General features: G+C 45.8%; 1 protein-coding gene across 7 annotated transcripts in view; it reads left to right on the top strand.

The window, feature by feature from the left end:
* Nucleotides 1–25,396, top strand: part of Ldlrad4 (low density lipoprotein receptor class A domain containing 4) — a 328,936-nt gene that overhangs the window by 284,488 nt on the left and 19,052 nt on the right. For all 7 annotated transcript variants that reach the window (XM_005074630.4, XM_013116803.3, XM_013116802.3 and 4 more), the window contains one exon: nucleotides 5,035–5,189. In XM_005074630.4, the coding sequence (XP_005074687.1) occupies nucleotides 5,035–5,189 (155 nt within the window). The remainder of the gene's footprint in view (nucleotides 1–5,034; nucleotides 5,190–25,396) is intronic.

Genomic DNA, 25,396 nt, shown 5'->3' with positions numbered 1-25,396 from the left:
TGGACCAGCCCACTCCACACAGTTCTGACCCTGTGGTCCCCCACCATACTGCTCAGAATTTCTTGGAGATGTTTCTATAAAGGTAGAGATGCCATCATCACTGTCGTCGTTGCCACTGTTTTACAATAATAAAGTAAGGCACTCTGATCTCTTCCTGTAAGCTTTATAAATTTATCATAAAATTTCTGGTGTGTGGATGGCAATGACTCATCCGTTGCCCTCTGGGTTTCAGTTCCATGAAAGGCACGGGAGCTTGCATATTCGGTTTAGCCTCAAACCCTTTGCTTGCATGACTGCTTTTTGTCTTACTGCGGTTGATATCCCCAACTACTGAAATCAAGGAAGCCTGCCTGGCAGGCTGTGTTCAGCATCCATAGTGAGTTACATGAAAATTTGGAAGCCTCCAAAGCATCCAATTACCCTTTTAAAACGCTGCTATTCCTGTGGGCTTCACAAGTATTCCCATCTTAATATTTCTCTCAAAATTCATTCTTTTCCTAATGCCCCTTTCCTAACCTACCCCTCAAAAGCAAAATGAAAACGTCCTGCTTTCACATGTCCCCCAGGATCCCTGTCCCACTGCGCCCTCTCCATCTCCCACCACATAACATACAAACAAGCTGTGCAGATTTGGGGCAGAGCCTCCTGATTAAAATAAATGAAACAGACATGTGGGTATGGAGGACTGAGCGGGAGGGCCTTTCCACAGAGCCGGACTCTGAGATCTGCTCATCCCTGGGGACCACCCTCTGTTTGATTTCTACGTTGAGAATCCCCTAGAGCTGGACATTTTTATTCTTCATATTTCCCCATTTTTGGCTTTCTGTCTCTTGCAACTTAAATGAGAAAATGATCTGTTCTCATTGACTGTGTTGCCCCATGTTCAAAGAGTAGATAGGCTTTAAAATATTTTAAATTGATGTTATCATGTACATGCATATGTGTGCTGTGGGTGTCCATGTCGACATGTATGTGCCAGGACACACATACGGAGGTCAGAAGACAACTTTGGGGGGTGGGTCATCTCTCTCCTCCAGAGATCAAACTCAAAATATTCAGGCTTTTGTTGAGCTATCTTTCCTGCCCTAACCCTGTAGCTGCTCTGGGTACTCTGCTCTGGGTACTACACCTAGAGGCCCTGCTGTGAAGGCACCACAGGGAGGGGCTTCAAGAAGCAGCCCAGGGATCCCATCATGCGCTGCTGCTAGCCATGACTTGTTAAGACTCTGGCCTTAGAGATCAGACACCCTGGATTTCATTCTTGTTTGCTCAAAGAGTCGCTGGTCATGCCTGGGCTGAGTGCTCCGGTTCTCATCAGCCTACAGCTGCCCCAGGGTGCCACTGGGTATTACTGTAAGGCTAATTTCCTTGGCCAATGCCCCACCCCCAGGGACCCTATTCATGCTTCCGGAAGGAAGCCCTTAGGTAAACCTGTTACCTCACCCTGCCACATGTCTCTGCTTCCTGATAGTCTGGTACCTGTGGATCCCGAATGTTGCCAGTAAGCATTTGTGCCATCCATGTCCCTGGGCACCGCAGTTATGCTTGAAACCTCAGGGCAGTTGTGTAGCTGCAGACAGCTCGGCAAGGGCAGGGTGTTTCCAGGAGAGCTTGGGGTGAAGACACAGATGCACCAGTCCTCATGAGAAGGGGGGGGGGATGGGGACTCTTTCTTTTCTTTTCTTTATTTTTTAAGATTTATTTATTAATTACATGTACAGTGTTCTGCCTACATGTATGCCTGCAGGTCAGAAGAGGGTGCCAGATCTCATTACAGCCAGTTGTGAAGCACCATGTGGCTGCTGGGAATTGAACTCAGGGCCTTTGGAAGAACTGTCAAGTGCTCTTAAGAGTCTAGCCTGGGACTCTTTCTTTTAAAGGGAGCCATGCTATGCACTGTTTATGCAGTAGGGATCTTTCTCACTCTTGCTTGGATTTTTTTTTTTTTTGGTTTTTTGAGACAGGGTTTCTCTGTTTTGGAGGCTGTCCTGGAACTCGCTCTGTAGACCAGGCTGGCCTCAAACTCACAGAGATCTGCCTGCCTCTGCCTCCTGAGTGCTGGGATTAAAGGTGTGAGCCACCAACGCCCAGCCCTTGCTTGGATTTTTAGGTAATGCATTAGGTCATTTGATTCAGATTGCCATGTGCTATCTTGGACCCAAAATATAAAATACAACACAAATGAAGATCTAAACATGAAAGAACGAAGTGAAAGTTTTTAGAGGAAAAAAATGCCTTTGGTATGTTAGCTTAGTCACAAAGAAAGACATGAGAGAATAATTTATACCATGAGAAATATCCTCTGTAGAAAAACTCAGAGAAGATTTTACAGAAATGAGAGGTGAGGGGAAATATTTGCAACATGTGGAACAAAAGCTTGTAGCCACAATATGTAAATATTTCTCATAAATACCTAAGAAATTATTAAGAAAACGACAATTAGACTAATATGAATTAATTATGAGAAAGGGAAGCATAAATTACCATAACTCAAGGAAAAGTCAAAAATTGCCAGCAACTGGGGAGATACAATACGAAATGAAAAGAAATAAATAATTAAAAAATAAGGTACATATTTTTTATGCCTGTTTCAGATAGGGTCTCACCACAGTAGTGGAGGCTGGCCTCAGTCACCATCTTTCTGCATGGTCCTCCGCAGTGCTGAGCAGCTGTGTACCTAGTTTGGTCATCCTGCCTGGCAAGATGCACAGCTTTACCTATTAAGTTGGTGTAAGCAATGGGAGGGATGGCTTAGCCATCAAAAGCTCAAGCTTTTATAGATAACCAAAGTCTAGTCCTCGGCTCTCATATTGTGCAGCTCACAGCTACCTGTCATTTCAGCTCCAGGGTATCTGGTGTACTCTTCTGACCTCCACCGGCACCTGTACCCACAGGCACATAGCGCCACACACATACACATCGGAGTCTCCGGTGATAATGAGAGGATAGGGTGTAGATAACACCTTAGGGTAGTCTTTCATAAGGTGGTTCTTAAACCACACTAGCTGAAAGTGGCTGTCCTTTGGAAATAACATCTTATTTCTAAGAAATCTTTCTTGATAGTCTACTGATAAGTTTGTGCCAACCTACATTTACACACATTAATTCTCTCTCTCTCTCTCTCTCTCTCTCTCTCTCTCTCTCTCTCTCTCTCTCTCTCTCTCTCTCTCTCTGTCTCCCTTCCTCCTTCTTTCCCTCCTTCCCTCTCCTTGCCCCCCAATGTTTTGGTCATAATTAAGAGGAGGAGGAGGTATTTGTTTAGTAGGCGTGCACGCCAGTGATTAAACATCTCATCAGAACAGCATGGGGTAGTTTCAGGCAGGAGGGACAATAGGGCCTCAGTAGAATTTGACTGTTTCCTTCTATAGTGTTTAATTTTTAAATTTTCTGTGATAAAGTCCTCTTCAGATGATATTCTCTTATACAGAAGAGTCTATATGAACATATGACTTGATGATCTTCACTGTGTCTCCAGAGCCTTCCACATGAGGAAAGGTTAATTCAGGAAGAGCCGCCAAGTGGAGGTTTAACCAAAGGTCCATGCACCACCTTATTGTTGTCATTGCTTTCTTCTCCCTCCATGTCTGAACAGCAATATGATCTTCTTGCAAAAGCAGACTCTGGTAAATGCTAGGAAACAATTTAACCCGGAGGGCAGTTTGTGAGAATTCTCTTATTTCTCTGAAAAATAAGAAGTTGGTCAAACAGGGCATTATTTAGAATCAGCCTTCATTTCTAAGCTCACTTCTTTTGGCCTAAGTAGAAGCAGCTTCCTGCCTCCTTCATGTTCTACACAGAGGTATTTGTCCTTGGATTTGTGACTGAACTCATGACATAGATTCCTCAGGACTCTGCAGGTATTCTCATTGTCCTCTGCAGCCGGCATAGGCCTGTCTTGCCAGCACTCGCTGTCCTCAGAGAAGGCCCGCTTGGAGCTGTGTGCTTGAGTACCTTCTCCGGGCCTGAGTTCATCCCTGAGTCTTCCTCTTACTGTTGAAACCATTTAACTACCTACCTGCCAGGCACCACCATGTGCTAGACACTGAGAATGCAATGTAAGCCACAACAGACTTGTGATCATAGTTTTATGAAAATCGCTGGATGTACACTAAATTCGATATTGGGTCAGAAATGCTGAACCAGAGATGGGCGGGACTCCAGATGTGTGTGTGTGCCTAGCACAGTAATGACTGTGGGAAGCCATTTGTAATCTTACTGCTGGAGACCTACCTTAACCTTACCACTCAGACGCTGAGCCTGCAGGATGGCGATATGTTTTCTAAGTCACTTACAAAGACAAATCCTCCCAGGACCAGAAGCTTGAAGCTAGTCTCTTAACATTTATGTTCCCTTTAAAGCACAGCTCCTGTGAGTTGAGCTCTGAGAAGTTTTACTAAACCAGGGAGGTAGGTTCATTTTCTTGAGCTGGTATGTAGGTGCAGCCTCAGTTCAGAGAGATTTCTTCAACTCTGCTGGAGTAGAGAGATAGATGGTGGGTGTTGCCTGACAGGACAGGAGTTGAGACAGTCTCAGCTGTCCTGAGGTTGGCCCAATGTGCACAGGCGCCTATTTCACAGCTGCCCGTGGTAAGCTCATCAGGCTGACCTTGAACTCCATTTTGTCAGTGAAGAAAGTTGTAGACCAAACCCTGGAGGTCTGGTAGGGCCATCAAAAGATTTTCTTAAGGCTTTAAGTTTGAAGAGCAGGTCTTAGAACTTTGCCAAGTTGAGCAGCAGAGATCCGTGGCATAGGGCCCTCCCAGAATATCCATCTGTTCTAAAAGTTATAATACCAAAGCCCTGCAAGTGACTGACCTGCAGCATCTGCAGGCAGAGCTCAGGTGTCACCCCTGGCCCAGCCACACATCAGCTTTATGACTGTATTTTCTACTTCTCCAAAGCGTAGTCATAGTTTCTGCATTCCCTAAGGGGGCTGGATCTGAGAGGTCGTGACTCCTGCAGCTGCAGGAACTGTAGAGCCAGGAAAGATGCAGGCCCTGGGGCCATCGTTCATCATCCTTCTTCTTCCTTGCAGCGGAGTTGGAGTTCGCACAGGTCCTCATCATTGTCGTGGTGGTCACAGTGATGGTAGTGGTTGTTGTATGCCTACTGAACCACTACAAAGTCTCCACACGTTCCTTCATCAATCGTCCCAACCAGAGCCAGAGACAAGAGGACGGGCTGCAGCCGGTAAGTGTGAGCTTGGGCCATCTGGGGTGCTCCTGGGTACCATTCTGGAGTTGCAAACCCAGACAAGGGGATGGCAAAGGCTAGAAGGCAGGGGAGCCCACCTGTCAGCTCACCACGGTGCAGAGGTGTCAAGGACTTTGGGTTGATGGTTAACATGGAAAAGTGTGTACGTTGTATGCATAGAGCTCAGTGGATTCTCACTTATAGCCAACACCCAGTCAGCAAAGTGGTATAAAGCCCTTCAAAAGCTTGCCCAGGTCCTCCATCTGTAAAAGTCCCTATTTGTTTATTGGCCATTGGGCCTAATTAGTTTTGCTAGCTGTGGCCCCTCACACTCATACTGTCTCTGTTGTGTCTGGCTTCATCCATACAGTACTAGGTTATATATAGATTTTTGCTTGAATTTAGTCCTGGAGTTGGTCCAGGGATTAGTAATGTCCCCACACATCACCAAATATGTCTGCAGTTCTAGGATGTGAGTCAGCTGAAGGGGACAGTGAGATGGCAAGCAACGTGTGCCCTTTCAGATAGATGGGATGAGGTAAACTAGAGGTGTAGGATGATATAAGCCATTGTTTGGGCTTTTTTAGTTTCTATTTCTTGCCCCAAATGCCTTCCCTCCCTTAGTAAAACAGTGTGATGTGTGGATAAGCTGACCCATAACCAAACTTGGGAGGTCAGGGAATGCTGGGCATGTTCTCAGCCTGTTTTATTATCGGTAATTTTGGTGACTTTTAGCAAGAGACTTGGAAATAGTGCCTTCAAGGGAGTTTAAATTCTTAATGTCAGTGTAAGACATCGGAGGCATCTAGTATTCATCTTCCATTCTTTTCTTAGTAGCAGGAGAGACATACTTTATTATGGAGTGTTGCTTATTGGGACTAGAGATACTTGGCCACTGCCTAAGGGGGGCCTGACTTAGGAGAGGCTGTTGTGGGTTTGGGGTATAACCACTGTCATGGGTAGTATGGAGTGGCAGCTGTGCATGGGGCCCCTCTCAATAGGGCAGGGTCTTGCTTCATTGGAATCACAGAGTTGGAACCAGGGAGAGCCTAATGGCTTGGTGGTCCTTGTGTGAAAAGGTAAGAGCAAGAGGGGGTAGGAAAAGTATGTGCTTCTGAATGCTGCACACATCTCCCACCTGAAGTACAGGCTGGGGCAGTGATAGCAGACACGATTCTGCCTAGTGGTCCCTGTTCCTTTTGACTTCCTGCATCTTCTGTTGCTGCCTTCGTCGGTCTCTCCTAGTCACCGGCTCCTCTGGGCCTGCTTGGTTGATTTCTTTGTATATCACGATGACTTTCTGCCGTTTGTCACCTGGTATCCACACCATCTACCCCTGACATTATGGGTCATCGTATAAAGACAGTTCAGATTTTGAAAGGGAGAACAAATTCTTCCAAAGTCCCGAGTGTAAAAAGGACAAGGAAAATCTTGTTATAGCAGCCATTTTAGAGCCATACGGGGTCTTTGCTTTGCCTTGAAATAAGGACTGCAGATGCCAGCCACTCCTTGACAGATACAGTATAATTCTCTCTCATGGCCATCAGCAGTAGGCATTAACACCCAGGTTGCACTGGTTGTCAGGGTCCCTTGGTCCTGGGTGTAAGCTCTACTCTCTAACCCATTTGCTTTTCCTGTCTCTCTAGTCCCTTGCCTGGGCTCTTCCCTTCGTCTTCTTCTTGGACTTGTCTAGACCTAGGGTATTATCAACTACCAAGTGTCCTTGTCTCCGCAGTGTAGACCCAGCCCTGTGCTCTCTTGCTGTGGAACACTGCCCTTACATGTTAAGTCCTGGCCATATGTATCCTGGTCATGTATTTACCAACCAAGAGGCATAACAGGAAGATACCCTGAGAGGAGAAAGAGGCAAAGGTCTCATGTGGTTTACTTGGGAAGATACTTCCCCTTTACCCTGCACTGGCTTCTCTGGGAGCATGCAGGCCACAGTTGGCATGCTGACTGGCAGGACTTTCCTTTCTGGAAGTTGGGAAGGTGACTTTGAGCAGTCCTGCCAGGATGAATGTTGAGTAGCAACAAAGACAGTCAGTAGCTCATGAATTTTATGGGCTGAGGGTAGTTCTGTCAGTAGATGTTTGTAAGCTGTGTGTGGAGATCTGGGTTTCAGCTGCAGAGCTGGAGCCCATAAAGAGGTGCGCCTTCCATACCCGTGTTTATGAGGTGGACATGAGAACAGTGTGGTCTTTCACTCCTGAGTTACTCGGTGTCTGTTTCTCACGTTTTTCTCTGAGTGACCCCGAGCTGAGTGTCATCCCTACCGAGGGCTTACTTGTTCTTTCTCTGTTGATCCCAACTGTAGACATTGCCTATCCTAGGAATGGGCACTAGTCTATGCTTCATAACGTTCAAGGCTATTTCAACATTAAGACCAGGGGTGCTTGAATTCCTGAGTAGGACTATTAGCATAGCTTATTGTTCTAAATAAATGGGAGAAAGTGGAGGAAGAGAAAGCAAACCTTCCTTCTCTCCTGCACACACCTGAGTTTCTGTCCTTTCTACGCCTCCCTAGCTCCTGAAGCATGGAGTGTTGCTTCCTTATGAGGGCTGAAAATCTCTTCATTCCCTTCTATGTTTGACTCTCAGTTAGGGGATACTCTATAGAGTCTGGGGTGGTGGCACAGTTGAGGGTGCAGTGCTTCAGAGATAGTCTGATCACCCCACAGTGCACAGGGGACCCCAGAGAAACTGTCCCCTTCATGCTTAGCGCTTCCTTATATCACAGGAGACATAGCTATTCTGAGACTCTGCATGGTAGACTCTTTCCTTAGCCATTTCTACCTGCTTCTGCTTCTCCCACCCATTGGCTGGATCCCATCTTAGCCAGGAGAGCAAAGTGACCAGGTAAGAACAGCCAGCTCTCATCCTACCTGAGGTCAAGGTTCAGATACCACCATTTGATTCTTCTGAGAATGCTTAAGTCTCACCATCCCCTTGTGTTTATGAACTAGGCATGAGAACTCATTGTCTCCTCTACTTCAAGTGACTGGCCCAATCTCTACAGCTTCTAGTTGATTTTCCAGGTCACCTCCCTTGGCCCCTCAAGATGTAGTCTGTGTTTGCCATCTTCCTGAAAAGAACTAGCAGGAGCTGGGCAGTCACGTTGTGGAAGAGAGGATGCCCTGCTCTTGTTCACATGCCTTGGACAGCCAGGTTGCCCCTGGAAGGGATGTTGATTTGTAGAACTTGGGGCAGAGTGACAATTGAGGATGAATGTGTATGTCCACTGTACCTCTGTCAAGTGGTCTCATATTTGCTATCCAAGCCTAGTTCCTAGATCCCAAAATACCTTTATTTAACTATCACCCAAGTCACAAGCTCACCCCCCGTGGTAGCATGGGCAAGTGCCTTAGACACTCTACTACTTGGTAGCATGTAGGTTCAGAAGGTTCCTGTCAGTCTTTCAGTGGGGAACCTCTCCCTGAGCTGAGCCTGAGTGTTTCAGCAATTTTTAATGTTTGGGGTCTTTTGTCTGCTTATTACAGATCCATGTGAGGTCTTTAGTATGGTTGTAATGTTGTGTTAGTCTTAAAACTGTTTGAAAGAGAGTTATTAGAGGATATCTCACTTTGATCAAAAGGAAAAGCCAGAATGAAGTTGCTTGCCCTGGTTAAAGTCAGTTTGACAGCCTAGAGTCAGTCATCTGAGAAGAAAGCCTGGACTGAGGAATTGATAAAATTTGTCGGGGGTGGGGAGCATCGTCTTGATTATTAATTGATGCAAGAGGGCCCAGCCCGTGTTGGGTGGTACCATTCCTAGGCAGGTGGTCCTGGGTTGTCTGAGAACACTGAGTGTAAGAGTGAGTGAGCTAGCAACAACATTTCTCCAAGCTTCAAGTTCCTACTTCCTGCCCTATTGCTTCCCTCAGTGATGGGTAGCTGGCGTCTTGGAAGTGTAAAGCAAATAATTCCTTTCCTTCCCCTTTTTCCTTTGGGTCAGAGTGCTTTTTATCACAGCAGCAGAAATCATAAAAGGACATTCATAGAACAAGATATCGAAAGCTTGGCTGGCCTTGGGGATTGGGAACAGTCACTTGTATTCCACTACTCTTGGACTTCGAGCCCTTCCTCTAGACAGTGCAGTCTTGAGAAACTTCGCAGAGAGGAGATATGCTGCTCCTACCTCCACTGCTATCCTTTCTCACATTACCAACAACCCTGGTCCCTTCATTCATTGACTGGGAAATGCAGGTTTGAAGTATGACGAGGGCTCTGCGTACCTGAGGCCGGTCACCCCCCCCCTCTGAAATGTGTGTGCCAGGACTGACCAGTGAAAGTCACTGCACAAAAGTGAAAAACAGTACCCTAGGCCTACATTAAAGGAAAAGTAGACACTCACATGATGAATGCATTTGTGGCATAAATACTTTGGTTTTCTTGAGGCTCTCTCAACTTGTTTTTAAGTGTCTTGTTTTCATGGCTTAGAGCTTTGTGACCATCTAGACTTCTTTCCTTTATCTTAAATTACCAAATAATGGGAAAACAATAAAAGGGTCTAGGTGTTCTAGACCCAGCTCTAATGGATATTTGCCAGAAAGGCCTAGGCCAGTGGTTCTCAACTTCCCTAATACTGCATTAATATAGTTCCTCATGTTGTGGTGACCCCAACCATAAAATTATTATTATATCACTACTTCATAACTGCAATTTTGCTACCCTTATGAATCGTAATGTAAATATCTGATATGCAGGATATCTGATATACAACCCCCGAAGGGGTAGTGATTCACAAGTTGGGAACCACTGGTCTAGGATTTTCCTACTGGAGAGGCCTGAGAAGTCCTTTCTGACAGCAGCACCCCAACCAGGTGGGTCCTGCTGACCCTATTTGGACAGCCCAGGGTTTGTGGCCAGTGGACATGCAGAGATGGCTGGCCTCCGGGCAGGACTGAGAGGGGGAAAGAGTTTTCCTGGGTGTGAACTGCATGAGATAGTGAACACTGATCACTTTTGACTTGTAAGAGCAGACATTTCGATTTAGAAGTTAATGAAGAATCATGGCAGGCATTTCTTCATTATCAACTGCTACAGGGACTCATCAGTTGTGCGGAGCCAGGTGTCTGGGCTGCCCACAGAGACTCCGCACCAGCAACTTGGGAAAGACAAGCATTTGTCTACTAGTCCACGGGTGATTCAAGGCCGTCTCATTTGTCCCCCTGGATGTTGGAAAAGGGAACCAAGGCTTCTGTGGTTGTTTCCTTTGTCCGTGCAGAGACTTGGGCTCCTCAGGCCCAGTATGCCTTGGTGTGAGGCAGGTCTATACCCTGAAGAAATTATAGATGTGACCTAGAACATGGCTAGTGCCTGTCATTTGCCTCTCTGACAAAAGTTGACCCAACTGCTGAGAATTTGGGGGTATTGTCCCAATTTTGGAACTTACATCTTCGCTAGCATATTGGGTCAGAGAGCAGAAGCCCCAGGAGATGGGCCAATGTACACCTGTGGTTGTGATCCCATTTTCTTTTGGGATCCTCAGCCCCTTAGCAGTGCCATTGTTTCCTACTGGTTTGCAGCATTTGGTAGTTGGTGAGGAGGGTTTAAAGTATTTTACAAGATTTATTTTTATTTACGTGTATGAGGATTTGCCTGCGTGTTATGTATGTCTGTGCATGTCTGGTGCCAATGGAGATCAGAAGAGCATGTGTCACGTTCCTTGGAACTGGAGTTATGGATGGTTGTAACCCATCATGTGAGTGCTGGAAATTGAACCATGTTCCTCTGCAAGAGCATTAAGTGCTCTGAACTATTGAGTCATCTCACCAGGCCCTCAACTTTCATTCATTTATGGGATCTCACTCTGTATTCCAGCATGGTCTTGAACTTACAACCCCTGCCTCAACCTCCCAAGTGTTGTACTCAGGTGTGAGTCACCACAACCAGCATGGGAGTTATTTTTAAAGAAAACTTTGTTTAGCACTTGGAACTCAAAGCACAGGGAGAAAACAAAAATAAATTAGGAGGGCTCTGGTTTCCAGAAAATAAAGCACAACAGCGAATAAACAAATAGGGGGAAAATGCCAGAGAGAACAAAGAATGGCATGTCCTGCGACTGGCCTGGCAGGCCATTTAGTCATCTCCCTGGGACAGGGCCTTCCCCTCTGTGGCTAAAGCCTGTGACTGAGAACAAAGGCTTGACTGTGGGCTACCTAGCTGTCTGCAGCCCAGTGCTAGCAGCCGCCTTAGAAGTAAAGGTGGCCAGAGGACAGCAGATCTGGGCAGCAGATAACAAGCCTGGATCCTTCTGAAAGCACTGGGGCTCAGTAGTCACTGGTGGCTGTACCTCCCAGGACATGCTAAACATGGCAGGTGCCCTGTCTCAGCCTGCTTGTGCCTTCAACATCCCTTTCCAGGCAAAGGCTTTGAGATGGGCCCCATACCCATGGGGATATTGGAGACCCACAGACCATGCTCTGGTCCAGGGAAGGGAGTAGGGAGTTGAGGGGGGGTGGTGGCTACTACATTTGTTTTCTTCCAAAGTGACTTAAGAATGTCTACATCTTTTTCATGTCTACCTACAAGAATTGTGTTTAGAAAAGTATTTGTAAAATGATGGGAAAAACTATTTTCAGTAGGGTCTTTGCTAAATGATGCCATTGTCATAGTCCTGTTTCTGACACTCTGGACTAAAAATAAATGTGACAGAGGATTGTCTGACAGAGTTGATGGGATGGAAGATGATGTCATGGGGCGGCTTTGTTGTCAGCCTTGCACCCTAAACCAGACTGAGTTGTCCATATTGTCCAGTCACCATTCTCCACTATTTTGTAAAACGCAGAAACCACATCTCTAAGTGCCGAGCAGACAGGTGGGATGGGCAGTGTTTATCCTGATACTCTCAACGCTGACTTCGTGTTGCCAATTACACTGCCTCCCTACCTTGGCAGGAAGAGCTTCAGCTGTCAGGTGGTCACTGAAAGGGTTTTACCCATTGATATATCTGTCTGAAGCCCTAGAAGACAGATTATTGCAAAATCAGACTATATCCATCACTTCAACTTAGGGAAGAAACAGAATCTGGAGAGAACACAGCCAATTCCCATCTGAAGCAGCATCTATGGACATTCTTAATAGCCAAGTTCATCTTTAAAGTTACATGACTCACATGGTCCTCTTAACGCCACTACTGCTTATAATGTAGAATTGCCTTCAGGGCTTACAGGTACTTGGTTTTCATGTCAAGGAAAACTTTTTCTTCTTCTTCATGATGGCAAGTCTTCATTTTTTTTTCTATTTACGTCCTGAGGATAGACTTGAGCTTTGGTATCATCCGAAATCCATTTAGAGTGAAGTCCGTGGATGACTGAGTGATGCAGCAGTTAGGATAGCAGGTTGGTACAAAGCCAGGTGACTGGGGAAGATGGATGCTAGCTAACTCCCAAACCAAGCCACACAAAGATCAGGAAGGACCCACAGCAAACTGATGCTGCTTCTGGGAGGTGATGTAGACAGCAGCACCTTAGCTGCACCATTAGAACCCCAATAATGTGATGCCAGAGAGATGGCTCAGTGGTTACTTGGTGCTCTTCAGAGGACCTGAGTTCTGCTGTCAGCGCTCATGCCGAGTGCCTCAAAACTGCCTGTAACCCCACCTCCTGAGGATCTGATGTCCTTCTCAGGTACCTGCTTATCTGCATGCACAGGGCCTACACCTCCCATAAATAAAGGTAAAAAGAAATCTGAAACCAAATCTACCCTGATGTGTGCATGGTGAATTCTAGACCAACCCATGTTCCACACGGAGACCCTGTCTTGTAAAAATTTAAAATCTTTTTACATAACAAGAGATGACGGTAAATCTGATCATCCTTCAATTCCATTTGAGAATGGTTTGTTTTGGTGCAAAAATATGTAAAAATAACATGTTAAAATAACTTATGAATATTTAAAGTTTTACTTTTTTATTATAGACAGGGTGATATGCCACAGCACATGCATGGAGGTCAGAGGACAATTCTCAGGAGTGGGTTCCTCCTTCCACTGTGTGTTTCAGGGGGGAACTCAGGTCCTCAGACTTGCACAGCAAGCCTGTTTACACACTGAGCTGCTTCAGACCCCCAAAACTGAATAAACCAAATTTTAGTAACCTTTTAAGTTTATAAGGCATTCATATTAATCAAATGGTATTTTTTCTTGGTATGTTCATGGTAAAAGTTGCAAAGTTTTCTGAATTATTCTGAAATTCTGGGTGGTCTTTACTGGAGAGCCTCCACTCCAGGCCTGGTTTCTGGCTAGATGTTAATCCCTTGCCACCTTTCTGCCATGAGCAAAGCAAGGACTGGATCTGGTAGCAGGATGATGCCAGCCAAGACCACAAAGTCTTCCTGTCCTCTAAGGTTTTAGTTTTGACTGGGAGGCTTCATTGTTTTACAAATGGACAGGATTCCCATTCTCTTCTTCCCAGCAGATTCCTGGAAGATTTGTCTGTCTCATAAGGGATGTGCCCTAGATTGAGTAGAGTTAGGAGTCTTAAGAAGTCTGATGATAGATTCCCAAGGAGGAGTAAAGGAGGATGTGTGGCTGCCAGTGGCTGTGTGGCCACAGTGGGACTGACTTTATTTCTAAGCTGCTACTGCCACCTAGTGTGGAAAAGATGGTATGCTAGATTCTGGATGGTAGAAAGGTATATGGGGTGGGGGGAGGCAGAAAAGAGAATTTGTCTTGTCAGAAAGTCAGGATGTTGTTGAACATCTGCAAAACCACTTCTACCGGAGAAAATAGAAAAAGATGCACAATGATTTGAAGCCACAGGAGACACACGATCACTGACAGAAGCCCCGAGATGAAGCCAGGATGCCAAGCAATGAGCTCACTGGTGATTCCCACTTTCTCTACATGTGATAAGGAAAGCAAAGGTGCAAGGAAGTCCAAGCTATGATGACATCCTCACATGTGGTCACAGGACACATGGACACAAGCAGCAGACTCTAGCCCACAGCTATTAGCAAGTCATAGTTACAGACTGTTTTCTCTTGATTCAAAACATCGTCCAAGATACATAGGAATGAAGGGGATTGCAAGGGATGATGGATAACCACATATTAACAAATAAAGACAAATGGTTAGAAACAACTTACTAAAACTGACTTGAGAAGAAACAGAAATCTGAACCTGCCTTTGACTAGTAAGGGGGTTGAACAGATGAGTAAAATAGCATCCTATTATGTTTGCTTAATGTATTTGAGTAGTTAGTCCCTATCTGGTGGTATTGTTCCAGAAGTGTGTAAAATCCTTAGGAGGTAAGATCTAGATGGAAGAAGTAGATTTTACTAGGTTGTTCTGTAATGGTAGTAGCCTAGACCTGCTTCTGGTCCTTTTCTGAGCCAGCTTCCACTGCCATAGGCATGTACTGATCCTGTTGCCATAGCAGCCCTGCTATGGTGGATGCTTACAATATGAGCCAAAATGCCTCTTTCCTCCCACAAGTTGCTTTACCCAAGAAGAGTAATACACTTCTGTGCTGACTAATTTTATGTCACCTTGACATACACTGGAGTCATTGGGAAGAGGGAACCTCAATTGAGAAAATGACCCCAATCAGACTAGCCTGCAGGCAAGCCTGTGGTGCATTTCCTTGACTGATGATTGATTTGGGAGAGCCCGGCTTTCTGTGAGCAGTGCCGCCCCTGATTGGTGATGCCGGATGTACAAGAAAGCAGGCTGAGTGAGACACGATGGGCAAGCCAATAAGAAGCACTTCTCCATGTCCTCTGCATCAGTTCCTTCCTGGGCTCCTGCCTTGAGTATGTTCCTTCCCGTCCCTCAGTGATAGACTGCGATGTGGAACTGTAGGCTGAAATAACCCTTTTTTTTCTTCCCCAAGAAATTCCTAAGATACCCCCCCCTAACCATAGAAGTTCAGCTGGCTGAAATGGGGAGCCTACAAAATATGAGGTGATACCTCTCCTCAAATCTTTCCCAAGAACTGAAGAAATGGGGAAGTTTCTTGACTCATTCTAAGAGGCCAGGATTACCAATACCAAGGAAGGACAAAGAAGAGGGAAAAGCCACCAACCAGTATCCTTTATGGATACTGGCACAATAAAATGATAGAAACTTGATTTCAGTATTATTTCAAAAGAATGATAAACCATGGCCAAAGGACATATATCTCTGGAATGTAAGGCTGGCTCAGAATATAAAAGTAATTCAATGTTATACACACCATTAACAGAATGAAGAGTTAGGAAGGACACACATGTGATCAGGACGTCAGTGCAGGCACTCATGCAAGCAAGGTAGGAACCTGGAGGCAGGAGATGATGCAGAGGCCATGGAGTGTCACGTCTGCTGTGCAGCCTGTGTCCGAGAATGTGCGGAGGGTGTCGGGGATTGACAACACAGAGACTCGTTCAACGATATAAAGAAAACTTTAAACAGGCTCCAAAAAGGTTCAAGAAAACCTCCTAAGCAAAGCTCCCACCAGAGAAGCTTCTGCTCTCTCCTCTCCCCTGGCTGGTTCTGCTCTGACCCAGAGGTGGATGTGTGTGGGTTTTTAAGGTGCGATTAGTCTTTGGACAAGGTCGAGGTCAGGGCGGTTTCCGTGGGAAGGCCTTTCCCAGGAACTTATTGTATCATTTTTAGTAAACATGTTTTTACTAAACATTGTCTTACAGCTGCCTACTCCCAGGCAGAAGGGGAAGTGGGTCTCTGCTCAAGGTCTGGTGTTCCCACAATTTACCCCTTTTTATTTTCAAATGAGGCACTCCTGGCTTAGGTCAAGTAGGGCCACCCTCCCTTTCCTGTCTTTGGGGGACCTTGAACCCCTGTTTTAGGTGGGAGGGGTCTTCCCCACAGGTTGCCCGTCATCGGAGATACCCCAACCTTAAATCATCTGTAACCAACCTTCATGGCTATCGGGATTGCCATGGGCTAAGCTAAGCAATACTTGGTTACGGATCTCTTGTCTCTGGAACAAGGCACGTTTGAGCTCGGCATAAAGCCCGAATGCCTACTGCCACTGCCACCATTTCCAGGACCCCCATCGACATAGCGCCTCTCCATCACCATACCCATCACCAGATCTGGGCCATAACATTCTACCAGCCTTCGTCTGTTACAAGGGTAACCTGCATGTGATTTACATTTACAATTTGATAAAGTTTACAATCGTTCCAAGATCTGCTCAGGAAAGCATTTAGAAAGTGCACTTGCACAGATACATTAGGTACAATCATTGATGTTACACATGTAGCATTACGAAAAATATGAACAATAGTTATCGCATTAGGACAAGTTGCATTTCTCCAGAAAAATACACTGGCCTAGTCGTGATTCCAGAAACAGGAACCATCAAGTCTGATATTTCAAGTGGCCATGTCCTGTTCAAATACTGAAAAGAGGCTTTTGCCACTCGTAGTCCATACCAATGTCCAAATATTTTAAATGGGTCCTTTTTTCCCCTAAAGGGAAAACTGGCAAAATGAATTCTGTTGTTTCAAGGTGTGTCAAGGGCAGACAGTTAGTCTTTCCAGTTCTCTGTTGGCTTCGGGATGAAAACTCACGGGTCCGGAAGGTTAATGCAGCAGATCTGTTGAGAAACTGGAAATCTCGAACCGACTGTTTTCTTTCTTTCTTAGGCTCTAGATTCGATGACATCAAGGGTCAGGAACACTGATTTAGGAGATTTCACTCAAACTGGCTTAGGTAGGCTCCCATGGTCTCAGGTCCAGTTTTTCTCTGCTCCATGCATCTCACTAATTGGTCTGACAGCTGCCGAAGCTTTATTCTTTTCCTACAAGAAAACACAAACATGCCCTCGACCCCAAATTAGGGTCTTCTCCACTGTCTAGTTCATGGATGTCTCCATTTGACCTGAGCAATGGTTGTTCAAGTTCCATCATGCCAGAATCTGTCTGAAGCTCACTGGCATTCACATTATAAAATTTTTAAATGAGGAGTGTATTATTTGATGAGTCATGTGGGGACTGGGGGCATTATTCCCCCATTTTTATTTTGTAAAAAAAATTTTCTTTTTTGAACTGTTGAAGCTGGACCATAACAGTAGAAGGATTTGTCTACCCTCCTTGGTTAACTATCTAGGTAAATTGGGATTACTACTTAGATTATTTGTAGATGCCCATTAAAAGGGACATATCCATTAAATATTTCCCAAAAATTTCTGAAAATCACTCAAAGATTGTAAACTATACTGTGTCCAAATAACTTTTGAAAATTATTGGAACTCTGTGAGTAGTCTTTCCCAATCTAACCTGTAGAGCTCTCACTAGCTGACAAGGCCTCATTTGCATCTTAAATTTTTCTGTTAAAACATTAACAGACTGGCTGGATGTTCCTTTTGGCTATATATAAAGCAATCTAGGTAGCTTCTGAACTATTTTTGAAGGGATTTAAGTATCCTTTTAATCATATAAGCAGTTCACACTCACACATTCACAATCACATTTCATACATACCGGTGTGGCCACACCATACATTCAGAACATACATGCATCTTTCAGTCATCCTTTTTCCCTAGGTCATGATTAGTCTGTTGCAATGAAGCTCCCTTAATTGAAATCTATGTAAAAGAACAACTCCAGCCAATCCTTGAACTAAAAGGGTTAAAAAGTCCTGTATGTTCTTTATCATTCCTCCATTTGAGCTACAGTCATGGGGTATAGCCGTACCTACTCCTTGTAATTCTGTAGATGCAAGGTGGAGAGGCCAGGCTTTTGGCCAAAAATTTTTAGAGATGACTCACAAAATAGAACTTAAATGTAAACAAAATTTTCCATTCCATATACCTTTGTCTTTTTCTTTTTCTTTACTTAATACCAGTACCTCTTTACTGTTACCAAAAAAAAACCTTTTTTGAGTCAGGGTTTCTCTGTATTGTTTGGAGGCTGTCCTGGAACTTGCATAAAGGTGTGTTGGGATTAAAGGCGTATGCCGCTGGGAATCTCTTGGATTCCCCTACTTCCTGACCCTGGTATCAGGCTTAGGAGGGGGAAACTCAGAATGTCTAGTTTCTGACTTTTAATCTCATTGGCAGCAGCCTCTTCCAATGTATTATTGGTGTTATAAAATGGATGAACAGGGAGCTGGAATGACTAACTGGCATCAACATGGGGGGGGGAATCCTCACCAACGCCCATATTTCCCTTACCTGAGTGTTCAGCAATGGTTGGATCATCTTTAGCATGGTGAGCATTACTAGTATCTGGAGTAGTATTGGGGTCGACATGCCTGATGCACCATTCGGGGACCCAAATAGGCTTCTCACTTCCTGGAGGGAAAACACAAACAGCCCCTCGGACCCTAGCTAGTAGGGGAGTGGGTGGCTGCCATTTTCCTGTAATCAAATCCTTCCATCTGACCCATCCCAAGGACTGGGAGAGTTTGTTCCAATGTCTCTCCATAGCAGACAAATTATTATGGTCTATGTTAAAAAAATTTAAAATGTAAAGTATGGTGGATAACTGAATATTGGGGGAGGTAACATACTCCCCCTTTTTATTTTCTTAAAATACTGTTTGAGAGTGGCATGGGTGCGCTCCACAATAGCCTGTCCCGTGGGGTTGTGAGGAATACCGAAAGAATGGACAATGTGATGTTCCCTGCAAAAGGCAGCAAAGCGATTGCTGGCATAGGCAGGGCCATTGTCCGTTTTTAGGGCATCTGGAACACCCATGTAGGCAAAGGCCTGCAGGCAATGAGAAATAACATCTTTAATCTTCTCTCCTGAGTGGAGAGAGGCAAAAATCAGTTTAGAATACGTATCCACCGAGACATGCATGTATTTTAATTTCCCTGCCTGTGGCAGGTGAGTGACATCCATTTGCCAGAGATGGTTGGCCCTGAGGCCCCGGGGATTTACCCCCTCATTGGGAGAATTATGATAAGGGGCACAATCAGGGCACTGAGAGGTAATCTGTGTAGCTATGGATAAGGGGCACCCAGTGTGAAATTTAATGGAGCGGGCATTTAGATGATACCTCTCATGGAGCTGGTGGGCCAGCTGCTCCTGAGTAAATAAGACCCTAGGGCGGGTCAAGGAGTCAGCAATTTCATTGCCCTGGGCAAGGGGTCCTGGAAGGTTAGTATGTGCATGAATAAATCCCACATAAGCAGGGTGGATGCGCTGCCAAATAAGATGTTGGAGCTGAACTAATAAGGAACGAACCTGGGAGGTTGGAAGAACATATGGAGAAGTTTCTAAAGGTCTAACAATGTTGGCAACATAAACACTATCAGTATATAAATTAAAGGGCTCTCCCTCAAACATTTGGAAAGCCATCAAGCATGCAAACAACTTGGCGACTTGTGCTGACATCTGCCCTATGGGTACCCTCTTCTGCACCTGAGAAGAAACAACCACCGCGAAACCCTTGGAGGAGCCGTCTGTAAAGACTGAGCGAGCTCCAACTAGAGGGTTCTCCTTTAAAATCTTGGGAAAGATCACAGGGTGTTGTTTAAAAAAAGACATCAAGGGGCTATTGGGATAATTGTTATCAAACTGGGCGCCTGTAGATGTAATAAACAGGGTCCACCCATCATGGAATATCTGTAGATGTTCCACCTCCTCCTTACCATAAGGAAGGATAATTTTATCAGGACTCTTTCCAAAGGTTTGAATGCTAAACTTGTGCGCCTTCCACAACAATTGTAAAATGAGATCATAGTAAGTGGCCACTACCTTCTTAGGGGAGGCTGACAAATGTATCCAATAAATAGGACCAGTCTGCCAAAACACAGCAGTGGGCAAAAAGCTAGATGAAAGTACAACCAGAACAAGGGGCTGCCCATAATCTATACGCCGAAGGTGGGCTTGCTCTATACTTCTTAACAACAATTGTAGGGGTTCCCTGGCCTCTGGGGTAATCTGTCTAGGGGAAGTTGGAGCAGGGTCCCCAGGAAGAATATCATAAAGGGGTTTAAGAGCTGCTGTTTCAATAGAAAGAGAAGGGCGAAACCACTGCACCTCTCCCAAAAATCTCTGCCAATCATGAAGTGTTTTTAAATTTGAACAATCCATCTGGAGTCTTTGTGGCTGGAGGCTAGTTTGTTGAATTTGATGACCCAAATAAGTATAAGGGGGTCTCTTTTGGATCTTTTCAGGAGCCAAAATAAATCCTCGGGCCTCCAGAAGCTCCTGTAGCTCTGCAAAGGTTATGTAACATTGTCTTTCTTCGGCCGCAGCCAAAAGAATATCATCCATGTAGTGGATAATGTAAAGATCAGGGAATTTACGTCTGAGGGGATCTAAACAGGCAGCTACATAAATCTGGCATATAGTTGGACTATTAGCCATCCCTTGGGGGAGCACCACCCATTGGAAGCGAAGGGCAGGCTCCCTAAAGTTAATCGCAGGAAGGCTAAACGCAAACCGAGGACTATCTTGAGAATGCAAGGGAATAGAAAAGAAGCAATCCTTCAAGTCAATGACAATCAAATGCCAGTCTCTAGGAATGGCCACAGGCACGGGCAAGCCAGGCTGCAGAGCCCCCATAGGCTGCATGGTCGCATTCACGGCCCTCAAGTCTTGTAGTAACCTCCATTTCCCTGAAGATTTTTTATTACAAATATAGGAGTATTCCAAGGGGACGTGGAAGGAACCAAATGACCTGCCTCCAATTGTTCTTGAACTAGCTGGTGAGCCGCCCTTAGTTTCTCCGCTGGTAAGGGCCACTGTTCCACCCATACCGGATCATCTGATAGCCATGTGATGGGTATGGGGGCTGGCGGCGCAACAGTGACCCTCATCAAAAATGGCCAAAACCCTTCCTATCCCCTGGGGCCCTGGTCTCCAAAGGGAGGGATGCCACAGGGCAAACCTCTCCCTGTTCTAGTTTACCTAGTTCCCTCCCCGGGCTCCAGCCCCTCCCTTGCGTCATCTGGGGGCCCCTGCTTTTGGACTTGGGTGCCTGGGTGGTGAGGACCACTCCCATTTCTTGCATGAGGTCCCGTCCCCAGAGGTTAATAGGGAGGCCAGGCAAAACATATGGCTGGAAAAGCCCTGTGTGGCCCTCAGAGTCTTGCCACTTTAGGATTCTGAGGCTTTTTGGGGCACAGCCTGTCCTATTCCCTGGAGGGTCACTGTCCCTTCCTCTTTCGGCCAGGCGGGGGGCCAGAATTTATCTGAGAGGACAGAAAAATCTTCCCCAGAATCTAAGACGCCCCTAAAGGACTTGCCTTCTATCTTTAATGTAAGCTGGGGGCGGTTCTCCATAGTGGCTACCCAAAATGCTGCCGGGCCGGTACTTCCAAAACCTTGGTTGCCCCTTTTCTCTTTAATTTTTCTAGCCTCACAAGGAGCTGTAGGGAGGAGGAGTATCTGAGCAATCCGTTCTCCTGCAGGGATGGCAACAACCCCACTGCCCACTGATGTCATTATTTTAATCTCCCCCTCACTATCCTGGTCTATAACACCGGGGTGTACCTGGATGCCTCGAAGAATAGTACTGGACCGTCCCAAGAGTAGTCCGACCGTGCCTGGGGGCAATGGCCCATGCACCCCAGTAGGGAGGGCCTGGATCCCCATTTCCGGTGTTAGGATTGCCCGGGCAGAGGGAGCGAGGTCCAATCCTGCACTCCCTGAGGTGGCTCTAAGGAGGTCTGAGATATGAAGGGGTTGCTCTGGGGAGAAAATGAATCCTGCCACTGCCCGGAGCAGTGGTCATTGCCCGTACACATTGGTTTTGGGGCCCTGGGGCGGGGCCCTCCTCCCGTTTCCCTGATTATTATTAGCAGGAAGGAAATTTCCCTCCCGGTCAGTTTTAGAGTAGCAGTTATTGGCCCAATGATATCCCCTTCGACAATGGGGGCATAAACCAGGTCTCTTGAGACCCGTAGTACTATTTTGAGGGCACTCTCTACGGAAGTGTCCCTCCCTACCGCAGCTAAAACATGTTTTTCTCCCTCCCAGAGTAGGTCTTTCTTTCCCCACTTGGGGCCGAATAGCAGCAGCTAACACTTGGCCCTGGATGAAGTTCCCATCAATGTCCCTACAGATCCGGATATAGTCATTTAGACTTTTATTGCGATAGGGGCGAAGGGCTTCCTTACAATATTTATTTGCATTTTCAAATGCCATCTGCTTTATGACTGGCATCGCAGGCCCAATGCCCCCAAATATTCTTTCTGCTACCTGACTGAGGCGGTCTACGAAGTCTTGAAAAGGTTCGGAAGGTCCTTGAAGGACTTTGGACAGATGATCCCCTCCTTCCTTGGAAGGCAATGCTTTCCAAGCCCCTTGGGCTGCTGCTGCCACTTGGGCACAGACTGCGATGTCATATTGCATTTGTTGCTGAATGGTGGCATATTGACCACTTCCGGTAAGCATCTCCACATTTCTCTGGGGCTGTCCGGCCTGTGCATTTCTTTGAGCTGTCTGGCTGCATCTTTCCTGAAACTCACCTCTCCAAATCAAATAATCTCCCCCCGACAGAGCTGCTCTGCAAAGCTGCTGCCAATCGCCAGGTGTCAAATTAAGAGATGCAAAAGATTCCATTAAGGAAAGTGTAAAGGGAGCCTGTGCTCCATAATTTAAAGTTGCCTCTTTAAGTTGTTTTATATCCTTAAAATTTAAAGGGTTATGACGCCTAATGACCTGTCCAGAATTGTTCGGATCTGGAACTTCCATTACTGGGGCCACCACCGGGCAGCATTGGACCCCTCCTCTGGGTCTTCCCTCCAGGTCCGAGAAGGACTGGGTTATCTCATAGGAGGAGTCCCTTTTTTCAGAGTATGGGGAAGGGTTTCTCTCCCTGTCCTTTCTTTCCTTAATTAGAATCTTTTTTAGTTCTTTTTTAAGGGCCGCGATCTCAGCAAGTAACCGTTCCTTTTCAGACTGTGACGAGTCTGAGTCTGAGCTACTTCCATTTTCTAGGTCTGATAGAGAAGGATATAACCGATTCTGACCGGAGTCCTTCTTTTTGGGTCGTGCCCGGAGATCTCTACCCATTTTTTTGTTGTTACTAAGAGACTCCCCGTCATCCTCACTAACAATGGAGCCTCTAGTTTCAGTCACGGTCTCTTCCTCACTCTCTTCCCCTGAACTCAAGGAGGCTTGAGTCTCAGTCTCTTGTAACTCTAAAAAAGCCTCTTTTGTGTCCTGAACTACCTGGTGGTAACGAACCTTATCTGTCAAAAGTGCTCCCCTCACTAATCTCCATAAGGAGAATGTCGTAGGGGGCAAGGACTCAGATCCCTCTTTTCGTAAAAGTCTATGAAGATCATGGCGAACCTCCTCCCAATCTGGAATATTTAAGCTTCCCCCAGTAATGAACCATGGACTGGCTCGTTCGATGGATTTTAGAAAGCCTTCTAGGGTTTTAGACTTGACTGCAGTCCCATGTTCTTTAAGTAACTTTTTTAGTTGATCCTGTAATGATTCTAGCTTCCCGGAACTATTCCCCATAGTTTCTTAACCCCGTCCACTTACCTCACTTTCACGATCTCAGTGGGACCTCCAATTGTCACATCTGCTGCGCAGCCTGTGTCCGAGAATGTGCGGAGGGTGTCAGGGATTGACAACACAGAGACTCGTTCAACGATATAAAGAAAACTTTAAACAGGCTCCAAAAAGGTTCAAGAAAACCTCCTAAGCAAAGCTCCCACCAGAGAAGCTTCTGCTCTCTCCTCTCCCCTGGCTGGTTCTGCTCTGACCCAGAGGTGGATGTGTGTGGGTTTTTAAGGTGCGATTAGTCTTTGGACAAGGTCGAGGTCAGGGCGGTTTCCGTGGGAAGGCCTTTCCCAGGAACTTATTGTATCGTTTTTAGTAAACATGTTTTTACTAAACATTGTCTTACAGCTGCCTACTCCCAGGCAGAAGGGGAAGTGGGTCTCTGCTCAAGGTCTGGTGTTCCCACAATGGAGGAAACTGTTTCCTGACTTCTTCCTCATGGTTTGCTCAGCCTGCTTTCTCATAGTATCTGGAGTTGGCCCCACCCACAATGGACTGGGCCCGCCCACGTCAATCACTAATTGTGAAATGCTCTATAGGCTTGCCTACAACCTGATCTTATGGAGGCGGTTTCTCAGCTGAGGTTCCCTCCTCTCAGATGGCCCTAGCTTGTGTCAAGTTGACAATACTAGTTGGCACAGGTTCCCAGTGGGAAAGGATGAAGGAAGATTACCTGTTAGCAGGTGACAAGATCTTAGGAGCCTACCATAACAAAGATAAAAGTATTTTAACCAATAAACAAGAAACAGCAAAGTAGCAAGCTACAAAATCAGCGCTCAGAAATCAGCTGCATTTTTTTAAACTAACATTTCCATTTACAATAGACTTAAAAATAGTTCAAAGTAAAATTAACTGAAGAGACTAAAGACTTATTCATCAGAAACCATAAAATACTGCCAAAAATTTAAAGACAACACAAAAATGGAAAGACATCCTATATATATGAATAAAATATTTTTAGAAAGTCATTACTGTCCACAAATATCTACAAACTAGTGATGCATTTTGCAGAAATTAAAAAAAATTCACCCGACAACTTCTATGATATCCCTTAGGACTGTCAATAGCTAATGTGTTAATATGAGTGCAGTCAGGAATGTCTAAATGAGGAGACACCATTGAGTTCCCCATGTTAGACAGGCCATATCTCCAGATACAAAGGGGGCCGTGTTTGCAGAGGGTAAGGCAGGATGAACAGAGATGTTTAGACAAGATTCCGAGGACTCAGCCTTCTATCGGAAAGTGACTAGGCACCTGCTGAGGTGCAGAGTGGTGGTCCCTGGGAGTGACCACACTAAATAATCCCAGTGCAGCATTTCCAGGAGCACCTGAAAGGTGTGACGGGCCAAGGAAACTGGGATGTCCAAGAGGCTGCTGGGAGCTTCCGTAAGCACTTTTGCTTGATCTGTCGATTTTGAGGGAAATGGATCCACTAAGAATAATCATTGCCATTGAGACCATGTGAACCCCTCATTCCTGGGTCCTTGATGATGGTAGAGTTAAATGATTGGAGCTGGACACTAAGGGCTGTGGGAGAGAAGAGTGGTGCCTGATGGCAGGATGGCGAGAGATTCTCAGAAACACCAGTGGACTTCCTTGCGGGAGTCTGGGGCTAGTCACCAGTTGGTCAACAAGCAGGAGTTTGAGAGGTGACACTGCCACTCTGCTGTACTGGAGAGGGGATCAGTCACACCATTTGATTGAAGTCTGGTCCTTCACCTGTTGCCAGGCACAGGCTGTAATGGTTCATTGCACGATTTTGTAGTCAGACCCTTATGCCTGCACTT

The sequence above is a fragment of the Mesocricetus auratus genome, unplaced genomic scaffold (assembly GCF_017639785.1).
Source record: "Mesocricetus auratus isolate SY011 unplaced genomic scaffold, BCM_Maur_2.0 Super-Scaffold_6730, whole genome shotgun sequence".
NCBI lineage: Eukaryota > Metazoa > Chordata > Mammalia > Rodentia > Cricetidae > Mesocricetus > Mesocricetus auratus.
Note: the sequence above shows the minus strand (reverse complement) of the source record. Positions and strands in the feature narration are given on the sequence as shown.